This window comes from Mustela nigripes, chromosome 2 (genome assembly GCF_022355385.1).
Source record: "Mustela nigripes isolate SB6536 chromosome 2, MUSNIG.SB6536, whole genome shotgun sequence".
In the NCBI taxonomy this organism is placed as follows: domain Eukaryota; kingdom Metazoa; phylum Chordata; class Mammalia; order Carnivora; family Mustelidae; genus Mustela; species Mustela nigripes.
In genome coordinates this window covers 85,297,123-85,311,468 of record NC_081558.1, presented here as the reverse complement: position 1 = coordinate 85,311,468, position 14,346 = coordinate 85,297,123, and the positions used below count along the sequence as shown (strand labels likewise).

At 34.4% G+C, this 14,346-nt stretch overlaps 1 protein-coding gene across 1 annotated transcript in view; it reads right to left on the bottom strand.

Annotated features, from left to right (window-relative positions):
• Positions 1 to 14,346, bottom strand: part of TBC1D5 (TBC1 domain family member 5) — a 547,758-nt gene that overhangs the window by 334,936 nt on the left and 198,476 nt on the right. The window contains exon 3 of the mRNA XM_059390875.1: positions 11,853 to 11,984. Coding sequence (XP_059246858.1) covers positions 11,853 to 11,949 — 97 coding nt within the window. The 5' untranslated portion in view covers positions 11,950 to 11,984. The remainder of the gene's footprint in view (positions 1 to 11,852; positions 11,985 to 14,346) is intronic.

The following is a 14,346-nucleotide window of genomic DNA, read 5'->3' as shown; positions in this document are numbered from 1 at the left end:
TAAGTTCAGGGACACCTGACTGGCTCAGTCTGTATAGCACGCAACTCCTGATCTCAGGGTCATGAGTTGGAGCACCATTTGGGGCAGACAGCTTACAAACAAACAAACAAACAAACAAAACAAAACAGAAAAAGAAAACTTTACATCTAATAACAGATCTATTCAAAAGCCAAATTAAAGATTCAAATTGATAGCAGAGTTCAAAGGCTGGTGTAAATCAGTTTTATTCTATCAAAATTGTCACCAAATGGTAATGCTAGGAAGCCAACTGTATTTAAGTCTCTCCACATCTGGAAGAAGAAAGCAGAAGAAAAGGGGAAGTAGGAGAATTATTATTTAAGTACACATATTCCTGTAATATAAATTATTTTTTTGCTCACACATTGCCTTTTATGTGACTTGAGTAACTAAAAGCTAATTCTCACTGTTTATCTGTTGATAAATCAAGGCCAGTGGGTGATTTTTCTGACTAAAACTGAATGTATTTGTACATTCTGGAAAGATAAACAATCACCAAAATGTATAGGAATACAATAATAACTAACTGGTAGAAAATCATTTCCAAAGACTTAAGCAAATTGTATTTTTAATACTGTAGATGTAATAAAAGAAAATGACCATTTAAAGTAAGTAACTTGTGATATTACAATTTTTATGATTTACTAGCTTCTTAATTTCTTCTATTTAGAACACTCAGAACGTCCTAAAATGTGAAAATAAAACAGCTTGAAGCTAACATAATGTTTCTTGTCTTGTGCTTTTCTATATTCATCATCTGGGATTCCTTCTCAGGGAATTCAGGAAGCAGTATTATGGTCAAACTCCAGAGTAAAGTACAAGTATTGCATGAAAATGATTTCATATTTCAGAACACCTATTAAATTAATAAGCGAGTCCTCCTTACAGCAAAAATAGAGTGATGGCTAACTTATTTTTAATACTTGCAAAACACAGGAATAAAAAATACTTGAGGTCAGATTAACAATATATCAATAGGTAAAGTATACTTTCAAAGCTTTTGGTAAAGAGAAATTTAACAAAAGAATAATGTCAGAGAATAACCACAGAAAAACCTTTATTTATAAACATGAAGTAAAATCATAATAAAATTACCACAGCATAAAAGATATCTGTTTTACTACAAATTACCTATATAATTTCAAAATTATTAGAATATGCAGAAGTAGATATCAATATCTACCAATGTAATACAGAATAAAACTCTATGCAGTATACTATTCTCTGTCCTCACTATTAAATCTTTAATCATTAAAATTGTGTATTTTAAGTGAAACACGAGATGTGCTTTACTCAAGTCTACAAGAAAATTTATAAATCTCCAAGTGTAATTGTATTAAGATGTTTTTTAAATGCCTATTACATGAAAAGAGAATTTTTACCAAAATACAACAGCTCTACTGAAAAATATTCCTGGCTGTTTTATTACAGAGTTGACTGCACAGCAATGTACGGAGATGATTTTATGATTTGAAGTTGGAAAAAACAGGTCTTTGGAATTCCCAGAGGAGAGCAGGAGAAATACAGAAGGATTGAAGAGGTCCTGATTATTCTTTCAGAGTAAGGTTTAATTTTTTTTTTTAAGATTTATTTATTTATTTGACAGAGCGAGAGAGATCACAAGTAGGCAGAGAGAGAGGGGGAAGCAGGCTCCCCGCTTAGCAGAGAGCCGGATTTGGGGCTGGATCCCAAGACCCTGAGATCATGACCTGAGCTGAGGGCAGAGGTTTAATCCAGGCGCCTCCAAGGTTTAAATTTTTTCTTATAATCTCATCTTCCCTGATATTCAGTTCTTCCCTCTGACTGGGTAAGATTAAAGTGAGAATGCCTGTAAACTTTAAACACACTACTTTAGCTAGATATTGTTTTTAAAATTGGTTAATGCTATGAAAGGAGTTAGAAGCTGCATGAGGGTCCTGGAGAATTGTACTTGTAAGGGACTAATTATTCATTTCACGACTAAGCCATGGGGGAGGGGTATCTGTTTTAATATATAAGTGAATAAAAGGAGCAGTAACTGCATGAGATATCAGGTGGTAACTCTTGAAATACTTTCTAAGCCCTATGAACTAAAAGTAGGGTATGTCATTTATTGAAACAGTCCAAATTCGGGCTCTACGGTCTTTTCTGACCCTACTAATAAATTAGCAAAGGCAACTAATGTAATTCTTTGACAAGAAATCCACTGCAGGTCATTTCACCTAAGCAGGGATTTTTCTTGGTTTTGTTTATCTAAGGTTTAAGATAATACTGTTACTCTAAATCACCTATATCTGCTCTAGTTATTCCTAGCCCTAGCCAACCAAAAAACACCAGCACACAACCCCCCATTTGTGGTGATCCAAGAGTGGTATAAAGGCTGACTGAGAAGGGTAGGAAAAATATCTTAAGGTATGGATATTCCTTTGCAGACCAACTCTGCCCAAAAGGATAATGGTAACAGCCTTTAGAGGGCTATAGTTTCTGTCTGCCACCAGTGCCAGCAGCAGAGGTCTCCTTTTTTCCTAGGACCCTAGGAAGTGACTAACACAACGTTATAGCCACAACGTGACTCAATGACTCTTCACATAATCCCCTCTAATGCGCCTGTCTCTTCAGGCAAATAAAGGGAATTGCCACAACAACAGAAAATTTGAAATAAACCTAAAAACCAGATGCAATTAATAAGGAATGGACAAGTTAAAAAAAAAAAAGTTCAAAGTCCAGAAGACCTGTCCTTTATTTTAAAATTTACAAGCTTGTATGCCTATACCAACAGTGAGCTCCACTGTTATCATTAAAATGTCTAACTTTCTCAATTCACTGTGAAAGAATGAACACATAAAATTCACATATAACCACCCAAATCTAATATTAAAGAGTAAGCTAAACCCTCTTTGCCATTCAAATATTTTTTCTTTGGTGATATTTAACCATTGTCTTTTAATGTTAATTCTCAATCAGATTTCAGTTCACTCTCATCCACTCAAACGACTTACCGGTATTTTGAAACTGGCTTAACCACTAATTACAGATCATCAATATTCTTAAAATCACCAAATCATTTATTTTCTCTTTTTATACTCTAATCCAGAAATCCTTGAAGCACTGACCACTTCTGGCCTTCTAAAGTTCTCATATATCTGCAGTTTCCATAATTTTAGCACTCCTCTATCCCCTACTTTAACTAAATCCTCTAGTATTTTTTAATTACTCACTTTATCCAGTTTCTAACCACAGAGAATTCCTACATAGCAATCCTCAGCCCTTTCCCTTTCTCTTTCTTTGGGTTTTTTTATCCGTCTCACATACCTTGAACAGATACCTCTGAGGGATGACTTTCAGCTTCTAACTCATCATGGTCTTTCAACTGAAGTCTCTCACTTTCAACTTTCTTTTGGACAACTTGATGCAGAGGGATTGAGCATGGCATGGTCACTGCACTCTAATTTCACTTCTTATTGTCACAGCATTTAACAAAATCTGTTTTTAAGGAGACTTTTTTTTTTTTAAGATTTTATTTATTTGACTCAAAAAGAGAGGTCACAAGTAGGTAGAGCAGCAGGCAGAGATAGAGGGGGAAGTAGGCTCCCTGCTAAGCAGAGAGCCTGATGCGGGGCTGGATCCCAGGACCCTGAGATCATGACCTGAACTGAAGGCAGCAGAGGCTTTAACCCATTGAGCCACCCAGCCGCCCTAAGGAGACATTTTTTAAACCACCATTTTATCTTCATTATTGTCACTGAAGAAATTCCAAGTCACCCTATTTAACAATCTTTACCTTAAACAAAGCTACCATTTTTCTGATGACTTTATAGTTTCACAGTTTTCATCTAGCTAAATTGCCTTTTACCTTGTTATCTACAAAGAATCTTTTTAAAAACATTGTTTTTTGTATTATCTTTTTTTTTTTTTCAACAAGACTGTACTCTTTAATCCCTATCAACTATTTCACCCATCCCCCTACCTACCTCCCCTCTGGTTACCATCAGTTTATTCTCAATAGTTATGAGTCTGCTTCTGGGGTTTTCACTTTTCTTTACTCATTTATTTTGTTTCTTAAATTCGACATATGGGAGAGATCATATGCTATTTGTCTTTCTCCAACTTATTTCACTTAGCATTATACTCTCTAGGCTCTATCCATGTTGTTGCAAATAGCAAGATTTCATTCTTTTTTATGGCTGAATAATATACCTTTTGTGTGTGTGTATGCCCCTTACGCATGTGCGCGTGCGCGCGCGCGCGCGCGCGCGCACACACACACACACACACACACACCTTTAACCATTCATCTATTGATGGACACTTGAGCTCTATGAAGAATTTTTTTATTAAAAAGATATTTCTGGGGTGCCTGGGTGGCTCAGTGGGTTAAACCCTCGCCTTCGGCTCAGGTCATGATCTCAGGGTCCTGGGATCGAGCCCCGAATGAGGCTCTCTGCTCAGCGGGGATTGCTTCCCCCCTCTCTCTTCCTGCCTCTCTGCCTACTTGTAATTTCTCTGTCAAATAAATAAATAAAATCTTTAAAAAATAATAAATAAGTAAAAAATAAAAAGATACCTCTTGCAAAAGTAGGCAAACAGTAAAAAGACCAGTGTTTGCTAGGGGTTGGTGGAAGGATGAATAGAACACAGAGGATTTTGTGAAAATATTCTGTATGATACTATAATGATAGATGCGTGTCTTTATACATTTGTCTAAACTCATGGAATATGTAACACCAAGAGTAAATCTTAATATAAACTATGGACTTTGGGTAACTACGATGTGTTATGTAGATTACCAGTTGTAATAAATGTACCACTCTGGTAGGGAATATTGATAATGGAGGAGGCTATACCTGTGCTGGAGCAGGGGTATATGGGAAATGTCTCCTTTTTCTTAATTTTGCTGTGCACCTAAAACTGCTCTAAAAGAATTAAGCCTTTAAGGTGTGCCTGGGTGGCTCAGTCACCAAGTGTCCACCTTCGGCTGAGGTCATGATTCCAGGGTCTTGGGATTAAGTCCCGCATCGGCTCCCTACTCAGCAGGAAACCTGTTTCTCACTTTCCTACTTTCCCTGCTTGTGCTCCCTCTCTTGCTATCTCTCTCTCTCTCCCTCCCTCCCTCTGTTAAATAAATAAATAAAATCTTTTTTAAAAATTAAGCTTTTAAGATTAAGTTAAAAAAAAAAAGCATCAGGCCAACCCTATCTAAATTAATGTAGATCCAAATTCTTAACACAGAATTAGGGAAGGTATTTAGTTTACTGGCTACCATTTAACAATGTTCCATCAAATTAATGTATATATCAAATACTCATATACTGTTCCCATATTCCCTTCATGACTCCCATCACCATATTACTCTGAACTTCATCTGCCTGACTCCTCCATCCCTTCCAAAACTTTTTACTCTGCCTCCTTAGAACCCCCTTCCATGGTAGCAAATTTTCTTGTCTTCTCAGACCATCAAGGAATTCCTCCACCATCAACCTCCTTGTCTATGTGTACCTCTTATACTACCATAGCAAAACCCTTGCTCTTCCGTGTGACCAAATCATAGGTGCTGAATTCTACTGAACATAATCATGCAAATTTACAAGCTTGTATGCCTATAAATTATGATGTCTTATCTCAACTTGGCCCCCATGGTTATATATTCTTTATCAAATCATCCCAACTTTTGTCACTCTCCACAAATCTTCAAATGTTTCACCTTATCACTCGCCTTTTAATTATCTCACCTTATCACCTCAAATTATCTCACCTTAGCTTATCAAAAAGAGATTGAAGCATCAGTTATATTTCACTGAACTGTGTTATTGAACTAATAAGCCTGTTGTATCTAAATACCTTCTTTTCTCCTTCTCTCCTTTTACTACAATGAAAATAATCATGACCTTTGTCTACAAATCCCTCCATCATGGCTCTAGATTGCAAATTTCCAAGACTCCAAAAACATTTCTTGCACTGATTTTAAAATCTTCAAATACTACCATAACTTTTCACTCTATTCCTCATGCCAGTTTAGTACCGAGTACATCAATAGTTTATTTGAAATACATAGAGTACTCAAGACTATGGATTCCTGAGATTACAAAAAGCACTGTGTTTGTCGATAGTTACAATGTCTCCATTCTGTACAGATTTCTATTTGTTTAAACCTTTAGCTAACCTTGGGCACTTTTGTTTTCACCTTAATACCTTGGCTTGACTCCACACTCCTAGTTTTCCTTCTATTTCTCTAGATACTCTGTCTCCTTTATAGTATCCTTCTCTCTTATTTATTTTTTAAGATTTCATTTATTTGTCAGAGAGAGAGAGAGCGCGCGCAAGCACACACAAGCAGGGGAGCAGCAGGTAGAGGGAGAAGCAGGCTTTCTGCTGAGCAAGGAGCCGAATGCAGGACTCCATCCCAGAACCCTTGGATCATGACCTAAGCTGAATGCAGATGCTTCTGACTGAGCCACACAGGCATCCCGGCTGCAAAATCTTTAAATTGGCCTTCCTAAGACTGCTTCTAGGATCTCTTCTCACACGAGGTGCTGTTACTAAGTGATCTCATTCACATTGTTTTTGCAACCATGACAAATCTTTATCTCCAGCAACAACCTGTACACTAGGTTTTAGACCCATACATCAAAATCTTTAGGACGTCCACATTTGAAAGTCATAAGGCATTTCTAGCTCACATATGAAACTGGACTTACAATCTTCTCTGCCACCCCCTGTTCCACCTGCACCACAAAAACACTCCTCACAACGCCCCTTATCTCAAAATAGGCATTTTTGGTCAACTTGGAAAACTGAATGTCACTTCACACTTCTCACCCTTATCACTTCATTATATCCAAATATTAAGTGCTGTCAACTCTATCTACTAAATATCTCTCAAATGTTTCCACTTCTCTCCATTTTTACTTCTGTACTTTCCTAGTATATGCCACTATGATTTCTATCCAAGAATACTGCAATGGCTTCTTAACTGTAGCCATAATAATCTTTCAAAAATGTAATTCTGGCAGTATGATTCCTTCACTAGACTACTTACTCTTCTTAGTATCAAGTGGCTTCATGGCCCTGATCTACAGTCTCATTTGCGGCCATAGCTCCTTTGAATGCTAGCCTCCAACCACACTGAAGAGGGCACAGCACACATACTTTTTACTCAATCACTGGCTAACAGCTACTCATCCTTCCGATTGTGGCTTAAATTGATATCCACCTTCCTTAATATACCACTACCACAAATTTAAGTTAAATTTCTCAACAACATACTACCTGAGCATACTCTTAATTACTTTAGGAAAGTACTTATCATTCTTCATCTTAACTGGCCATTTACTTTTCCCGGTCCCCCAAATTCTGGCCATTAACCATTATAACTTGCATTCAGAATTATGTATATATTTTTCAATATTTTATTTCCAGCACCCAAAACAATGCCTGGTACATAGAAGGCACTCAAATATTTATGAGTGATGAGAAATTTTAGAAGTGCTACAAACTTAAAAAGAGCCTATACCCCTATAGGTTATTGATTGCACAATGTTCATATGCACAATAAACAGTATTTCTATAAATTTCATTAGTAAGTTATAGAAATAAAAAAAAAATTAAGAACAGTATCTTTGTAGATTTTACACTAGGAACTACATATATGAAACATGTATTTTAAATATAGCCATTCTTAACCTATTCTCCCATATTATGGCCACGAATATCTTATAGAAGTAATCATTTATTTCCTTAGCTTTCCCTTGCTAAGTAATTTTTGCTATGGGATAGTAAGGATATCATAGCTTGACCTTTATTTGCCAGAAAATTCTCTCCTGTTGGTTCTTATGGAAATTCTGATTTGGGTCATAATGAAAGAAAACGTGGAAAAAGTGAATTTTAAAGAGGGATTTCAAAGAAGGGACAGGTCAATGAGACCAAAAGAGGAGAGGAGATTGTATTAACTTTGGAAGCCCTGAAAGAATAAAAATTAAAGTACTAAAATAATCAGAGGCTAAAACAGACTTCATACATTACAACTTAGGACAGAAAGGAAAAAAGGTAGATGGAAAAAAGATGAAGGAATTACTCATTAATGTTAAGTGAAGGAATTCAGACTGGTAAAACATAATTCAATCATCTGTTAGTTATTAATTCAGTGGTGTCCGTGGGCAAAGAGACACACAAATAGACACACACATAATACTTATACCTTAGACAAAGAGACAAACAAACAAAGAAACAAATTAAATGCAGAATTACACTTAAGGATGACTGCTGTGAAGTAATCTAGAATAATGTCAGAGAATAATGGCATGTGGAAGGTCGACAGTTTAGAACTGGCTTATTAGCACATCTGACCATGGCCAGTCAAGCAAGTCAGTGGTGGACATCATGGTCAAGAGTCTGGATTTTATTATTAGTGCAATGGAAACCACTGAAAAGTTTTAAGCCAGGAGAGAAAGATTTTCTTTTTCCTTCCTTAAAAGTAAGATGACTTAGACAGCATCCTATACTTTTGTCAGATATCTTTCCAAAACAAATTCATCTTTTACTCAAATCTAAACTCAACTCTGCTATATGGAAAACAATATCAAAGATCATAATAGGATAGCATCATTCTACTACATCAACTTCGGTGAACTATTTTAATTAATACCAATTTATTCACCAATAAAGCCAGGCACTCCCTTCTAGTCCTAAAACTCTATGATATTACAACAGAAAGAAAGGAAGATTAAGGACAAAAACAAAATTACAAGAGTCAAAAATGGAGCAGGCAGGATATTCTGAATGTCTTGGATTTTTTTAAAATAGGTTACTAAATATTTTATTCCTGAAGACAGACAGAAAGCTTTGAAACAGATATTATATAAAAAGCATTACATTAAGTAATTATCTGAACACTAAAAAAGCTGTAAGAAGGCATATAAAATTGAAGCTAAAAAACTCTGGCAATATGTAACAAAGTGCTATTCTCAAAAAAGACTTAATAGAGGAAAATGTTCTTTTCCTACAATGAATAATCATAAATAGTTGAACAAACATTTTGGGTTTTTTTTTTATGGTTTCAACTGAATCACAGGTAACCTACCAATTTCTAATTAATACCCTTTGATCAAAAACCTTGGAATTTAAACTAGTAAACTATGTATATGAGCAAATAGGGCACAAAGAAATATGTCATGATTTCTATGCTATTCTCCATTTAAAAAAGGAATTCAAGCAGTTAAAAGTTTGATTCACATGGGAAATTCTGCACACATATATTCAGTTTCTTTTCTCTGTTCTCACCGACCTTCCAACACCATTCATGCAAATAAACCAGTAAGAAGCAGTTTTCCCTTATAATTCCTGTGATGTGGCTATTTTTGCTAATGCTTTCCAGAATACTCAGAATCATTTGACTCAATAACGTACAGTTTGTTTATAAATGTTAAAATTCAGTTTTGAGAAATTGAAGACCTATTTATTAATGGAAACTAAAACATGAATAACAAAACTAAAAAACTTAACTTCTACAAAGGGAAATCACTGATTAAGTCCAGTGTTTGACTACTTACAAAATGAGTCATCTATTTGCCATAAATTCCTTGGTGGGAAAAAATGTGTAAAAGGCTTCCAATATGTGGAGAACCCCATGAAATGCATATATTAAAATAAACAAACACTAGAAAGGTGATGATTCCTCAAATAAATATGACAACCCTTTTAAAATGCAACACGTTTTTCTGCTAAAAGGAAATCTATGAAGATGAAATAGAGGCTTCATATAAAATATTTACATATACAATGCACAAAACCCACTATGGTTAGTAACCTTCATGGCTTTCAAGAACTAGATATTTACATATCATTCTTTCTGCATGTGCGTGTGCGAATGTGTGTTTTGTATATATTTTTAACAGTTGACAGCTGTTTTAGAGCATACAGAGATGCCAAGCTGAATGAGGGTCTTGATTACTTCAAGATTAGCTATCTAAAGTTTCTATTCATTTTAAGTGTTGTTAGTTGGAAGAGTCATTAGTCACTTCCTTGTCTCATAGAACATCAGCATACATTTACATTGTTAATGAACATTTGGGGTAAATGAATTAATGGCACTTTTAAACATCAATTCAGTCCTAATAACTTTGTATGTCATAGAAATGTTAGGCTAGGATATAAACGAAAAGCCTTTTCAGTAAAGGTAACTACTCATTCCTGCAAACAGTAAAGGATAAAATTAATTTAAAATGTTTTTAACCAGTTAAAATAAAAAAATAGAACCTCAGTATTTAATGAACGATACCAGAGAAAAATATGCACTTAAAAACAACAACAAAAACAAAAAGAAAAAACAAACCTGTATTCTAAACTAAGCACATAAATCAGAAAATTTTGGTGAAATTATTTTATATACTTCTAACAAAAATGTATTTACTTTTAAAATAGGGACTTACAGAAGAGCTTGTGAAATAATTTGACTTTTTTATTAGTGCTTCTTATAGATATTACATTTTTTAAAAAAATCACCAGGAGATGTAGTATTCTTACTGCCGAGATTTTTAAGATGCTGAAGCTAAAATGAGACACATTAACATTTCTTATATTATCAAAACCTTGAACAGTCTATTTGAGACCTCCTCAATAAACACACAAATAAAAAGTAAAATCACAAAAATAAGTTGTAGGGCAAATTATAGTATTATAAAAATTTTTATTTATTTGAGATAAAGCATGCAGGCGTGCATACCCAAGAGAGCACATAAGCAGGGGGAGTGGCCAGCAGAGGGAGAAGCAGGCTCCCCACTGAGCAGGGAGCTGGAGACAGGGCTCAACTCTAGGACCCTAAGATCATGACTTAAGCCAAAAGCAGACACTTAACTGACTGAGCCACCCAGGTGCCCCCAAATTATACTATTTTCATTGAAAACAACAATGGCATTTGTATGATGTAGAAGGGATTAAAGATGCACAGAAACCATAAACACACTCCATAAAGTCAAGCTTTGTGCACTAAAGAAATAATCAGTTTAACGAATCAATCATTTTTTTTAAATTTCCAAAACGCAATAGTAGACCTTTATACCAATTTAGAAAAAAAAAAATTTGTATTTGAAGTAAACAAAATATATGTGAATCACTAACTGTAATTTTTTAAAACAGACCTCATAATCCTGATGTATATATTTTATGAGCAAAAAATTACAAGTAGCAACTTAAGTCAATGAATCAACTAAAAATAAAGATAAGGCTTTAAGAATTTGCACAAACTGACCGCTTCCTTTTTCAAGACACTCTATTATTACCAATATGGAGAAAACAAAATAGAGCTCTGAAACATACACATTTGATAAATTTTTATAAGGCATGTGCTGAATGCAGTTTACCTCCTAACAGTCTCTTTTACTCTTTCAACAATTTCAGTGAATAGATCTTTAAAAGTAAGACACAAATTTCAATTCGTTTAAAAGAGAGAGAGAGAGAAGAGAGAATGAGGCAAGTCTATTATCCCAGAATAACATCAACTTACTTTTAAAGGCAAAAAATCGCTAAGAAATGAACACCAGAAGCTCAGACTTCTTTAAAAGATGCTTGACAAAGGCCATTTGTATTTCAAAATCCCTATGCCGAACTAACTTTAAGTTCATAACTTTTTTTAAAAGAATGACAGTGCATTAAACATTTGGCTAATGCTTCTGTCTATAATTGGAAGTTGACGTTTTGTGGTATTCATTAGTGTCAGAGTGCTCTCTACCTATTCAGGGAAGTGTGCTTCAAGATGCCCTGTTCAGCTTCATGTAAGGAATTACATAGAGAAGGCAGGCAGAGCTAACTAGAGACTGCTATGTTTTCCAGTAACCACAGATTGTATCTGATACAAAACTCACCTCCAGTCTTGTTTGAGTAATTCGACAAGGGATCGATGCCCACTTCTTGTTCTTCTGGCTGCAGAGGGTGTCTTGTTTCAGATAAGGAATGATACATTTTGAGAACTGGACAATGTGGCCAAAAGTGACTACCTGGGATATTTAAAGAGAGAGAGAGAGGGAGAGAGAGAAATTATATTTTTTCTTTTTGCTATGACTAGGAATAAGTACAAGATTGAAATGATTAAACGAGCATTACAGACATTAACAAGTTTTCCATAGGCTTCAGGGACTGTTACAACACATTGGCAGTCATATGCAAAGAAGCAAAAAGTGGCACAAAATTTCCATTTCAGCAAATTCTCCCTGAATTTGAACTTCACTGGTAACCTTTACCTCAATGTTCAATCACATGTATTTTCAATAAACTTCTGCATAAAAAGTTGAATTGTAAGTTAAATTACTGTCCCATATGTAACATCGTTTTGTTTCAATGCCAAAACAATACCCATTTACAACAGAAAATTTCAAAATACAGAAAATATAGCAAACTAAAATCATTTATAATTGTGTTAGCTAAAAACAGTAGCCCTGTTAACATTTCATGTTATTACACTATCTTTCCTGTTTTTGTTACGGCATTTAAAATATGTATTTTTAAAAGTGATCTAACATACTAAGTATTCTGATTATATAAGTTATGGTGGGTATCTTCCATCCCATAAAAAAAGACTATCTTATCACTGCAAATGGACCCCTAGTATTCCATTAAATAGCTATAACAATTTATATAACCAATTCCTTACTAGTAAACAGAATGCTTTCAGTTATTCAGCACTATACAGAGTTTCACAATGACTATGTTTTAGTGATATCTCTATGCCAATCTATGATTTTTTTTTAACATAAATTTTTATGTCATGCTGGACCAAAATAAGTATTTAAAAAAATAAGACTCTATGATAAGTTTAGCAAATTATGCTCTAGAAAGATCTGTACATAGAACAATTCAGACCCCTGGACTCTCATTAACAATCAGAATGGGTAATTCATTTTATCAACCAGTGTGATAGTCAAATTTTATATTGCATTTGCTTGATAACTAGTGAGATTCTGAAGATGCATATGTTTTCTCTGACATTTATTTATTATCTTTTGTGGATGGAATTTATTATTATGATTGTCTTCATAATTTGTAAGCATGCTTTAAATACTAAGAATATTAAACCTTTGTCATGTGATACAAATACTTTTCTCAGAGTGTGTCTGTCTTCAAATAACATGGTATTTTTGTGACATAAGTAACTTTTTCATTTCTGTGCACCCAAATATATCTATATCTCCTTTACGGCTTCTACTTCTAGTATTATTAATGCTTACAAAGGCAAGATTATATGAATAACCACATACTTTTTTATGCATTTTGAAAGCTTTCCTCCTAGGGTCTGATTTCTATAAATGATTCCATTTAAACAAAGATGTTTTTAATTAATTACTATAGAACTTTCAAGCTATACTACTCATAAATTTTCTGTCTATAAGGTATATATAATCTTCCCAAATCAGAATCTTTTAAAAAAAAAAAAGAAAAAAAACTGGTCTCACTAATTTTCATCCAAACTAATGTAACACATGAAATTTCAAGTTTTAAGAGAAGGGAGAGACATGATATAGAAAGAGTAAATGAGGAATAATAAGTTGGAAAAGCAAGCCCAACCAAAATAAGTATATAATTTTATAACATACAGGATATTTACAGAGAAAAGTTTCCAGAGAAGCCCATGAATATACAAATCCTTGACCAGCTTCTTCCAAACACAGCATACTCCTCTATGCTGCTTAGTTTCTCCCTAAAACTCTCACTTCATAAAATACTCCTGTACATTTTCTGAGTTTTACCAGAACTTTGCAACTCTCAGTCAGATGGTAAAAAATCCTTTCCATTTCAGGCTGTGGCTAAAACAAAAGCAAAAGGGTAGGCAAAACTAATATTACAGAAAGCGGAAAACTCTCATTGCCAACCTACAGGGAGAATTTCTAAAGCCATAAATCAAGTCCTAAAGCCATAAATCTAGACAGCCATCCATTATGTGCTTCTTATGTGTGCGAACAGTTAGCACTTAAAATACTGAAGAATTCTAGGGAATATAATCTTGTAGAGGGCAGCAAAAAGTAAATGTTCAATTATATATATTAGAAAGCAGAATCTGATCAATTTTGCTGATTAAGCAAGATTAAAGCAGATTAAGAAATAAAGTCCTCTGCTGTGGAGTAGTAAGGACTACCAAACTCAAATTCCTAACAGGGCCAAGCAAAAAGCACTATTAATCAAAATGAACATCGACTGAGAAATGAATAGAAGTCAAAACCACTGTAAATGCTTCATGTATATTCATCATTTCATCCTCCCAACAGTCCTACTGACATACCTGCCTCATTGTTTTCATTTTACCAAAGAGAAAACTGAGGTACAAAGAGATTAACTCATTTGTCTACAGTCACACCAGTAGTAAAT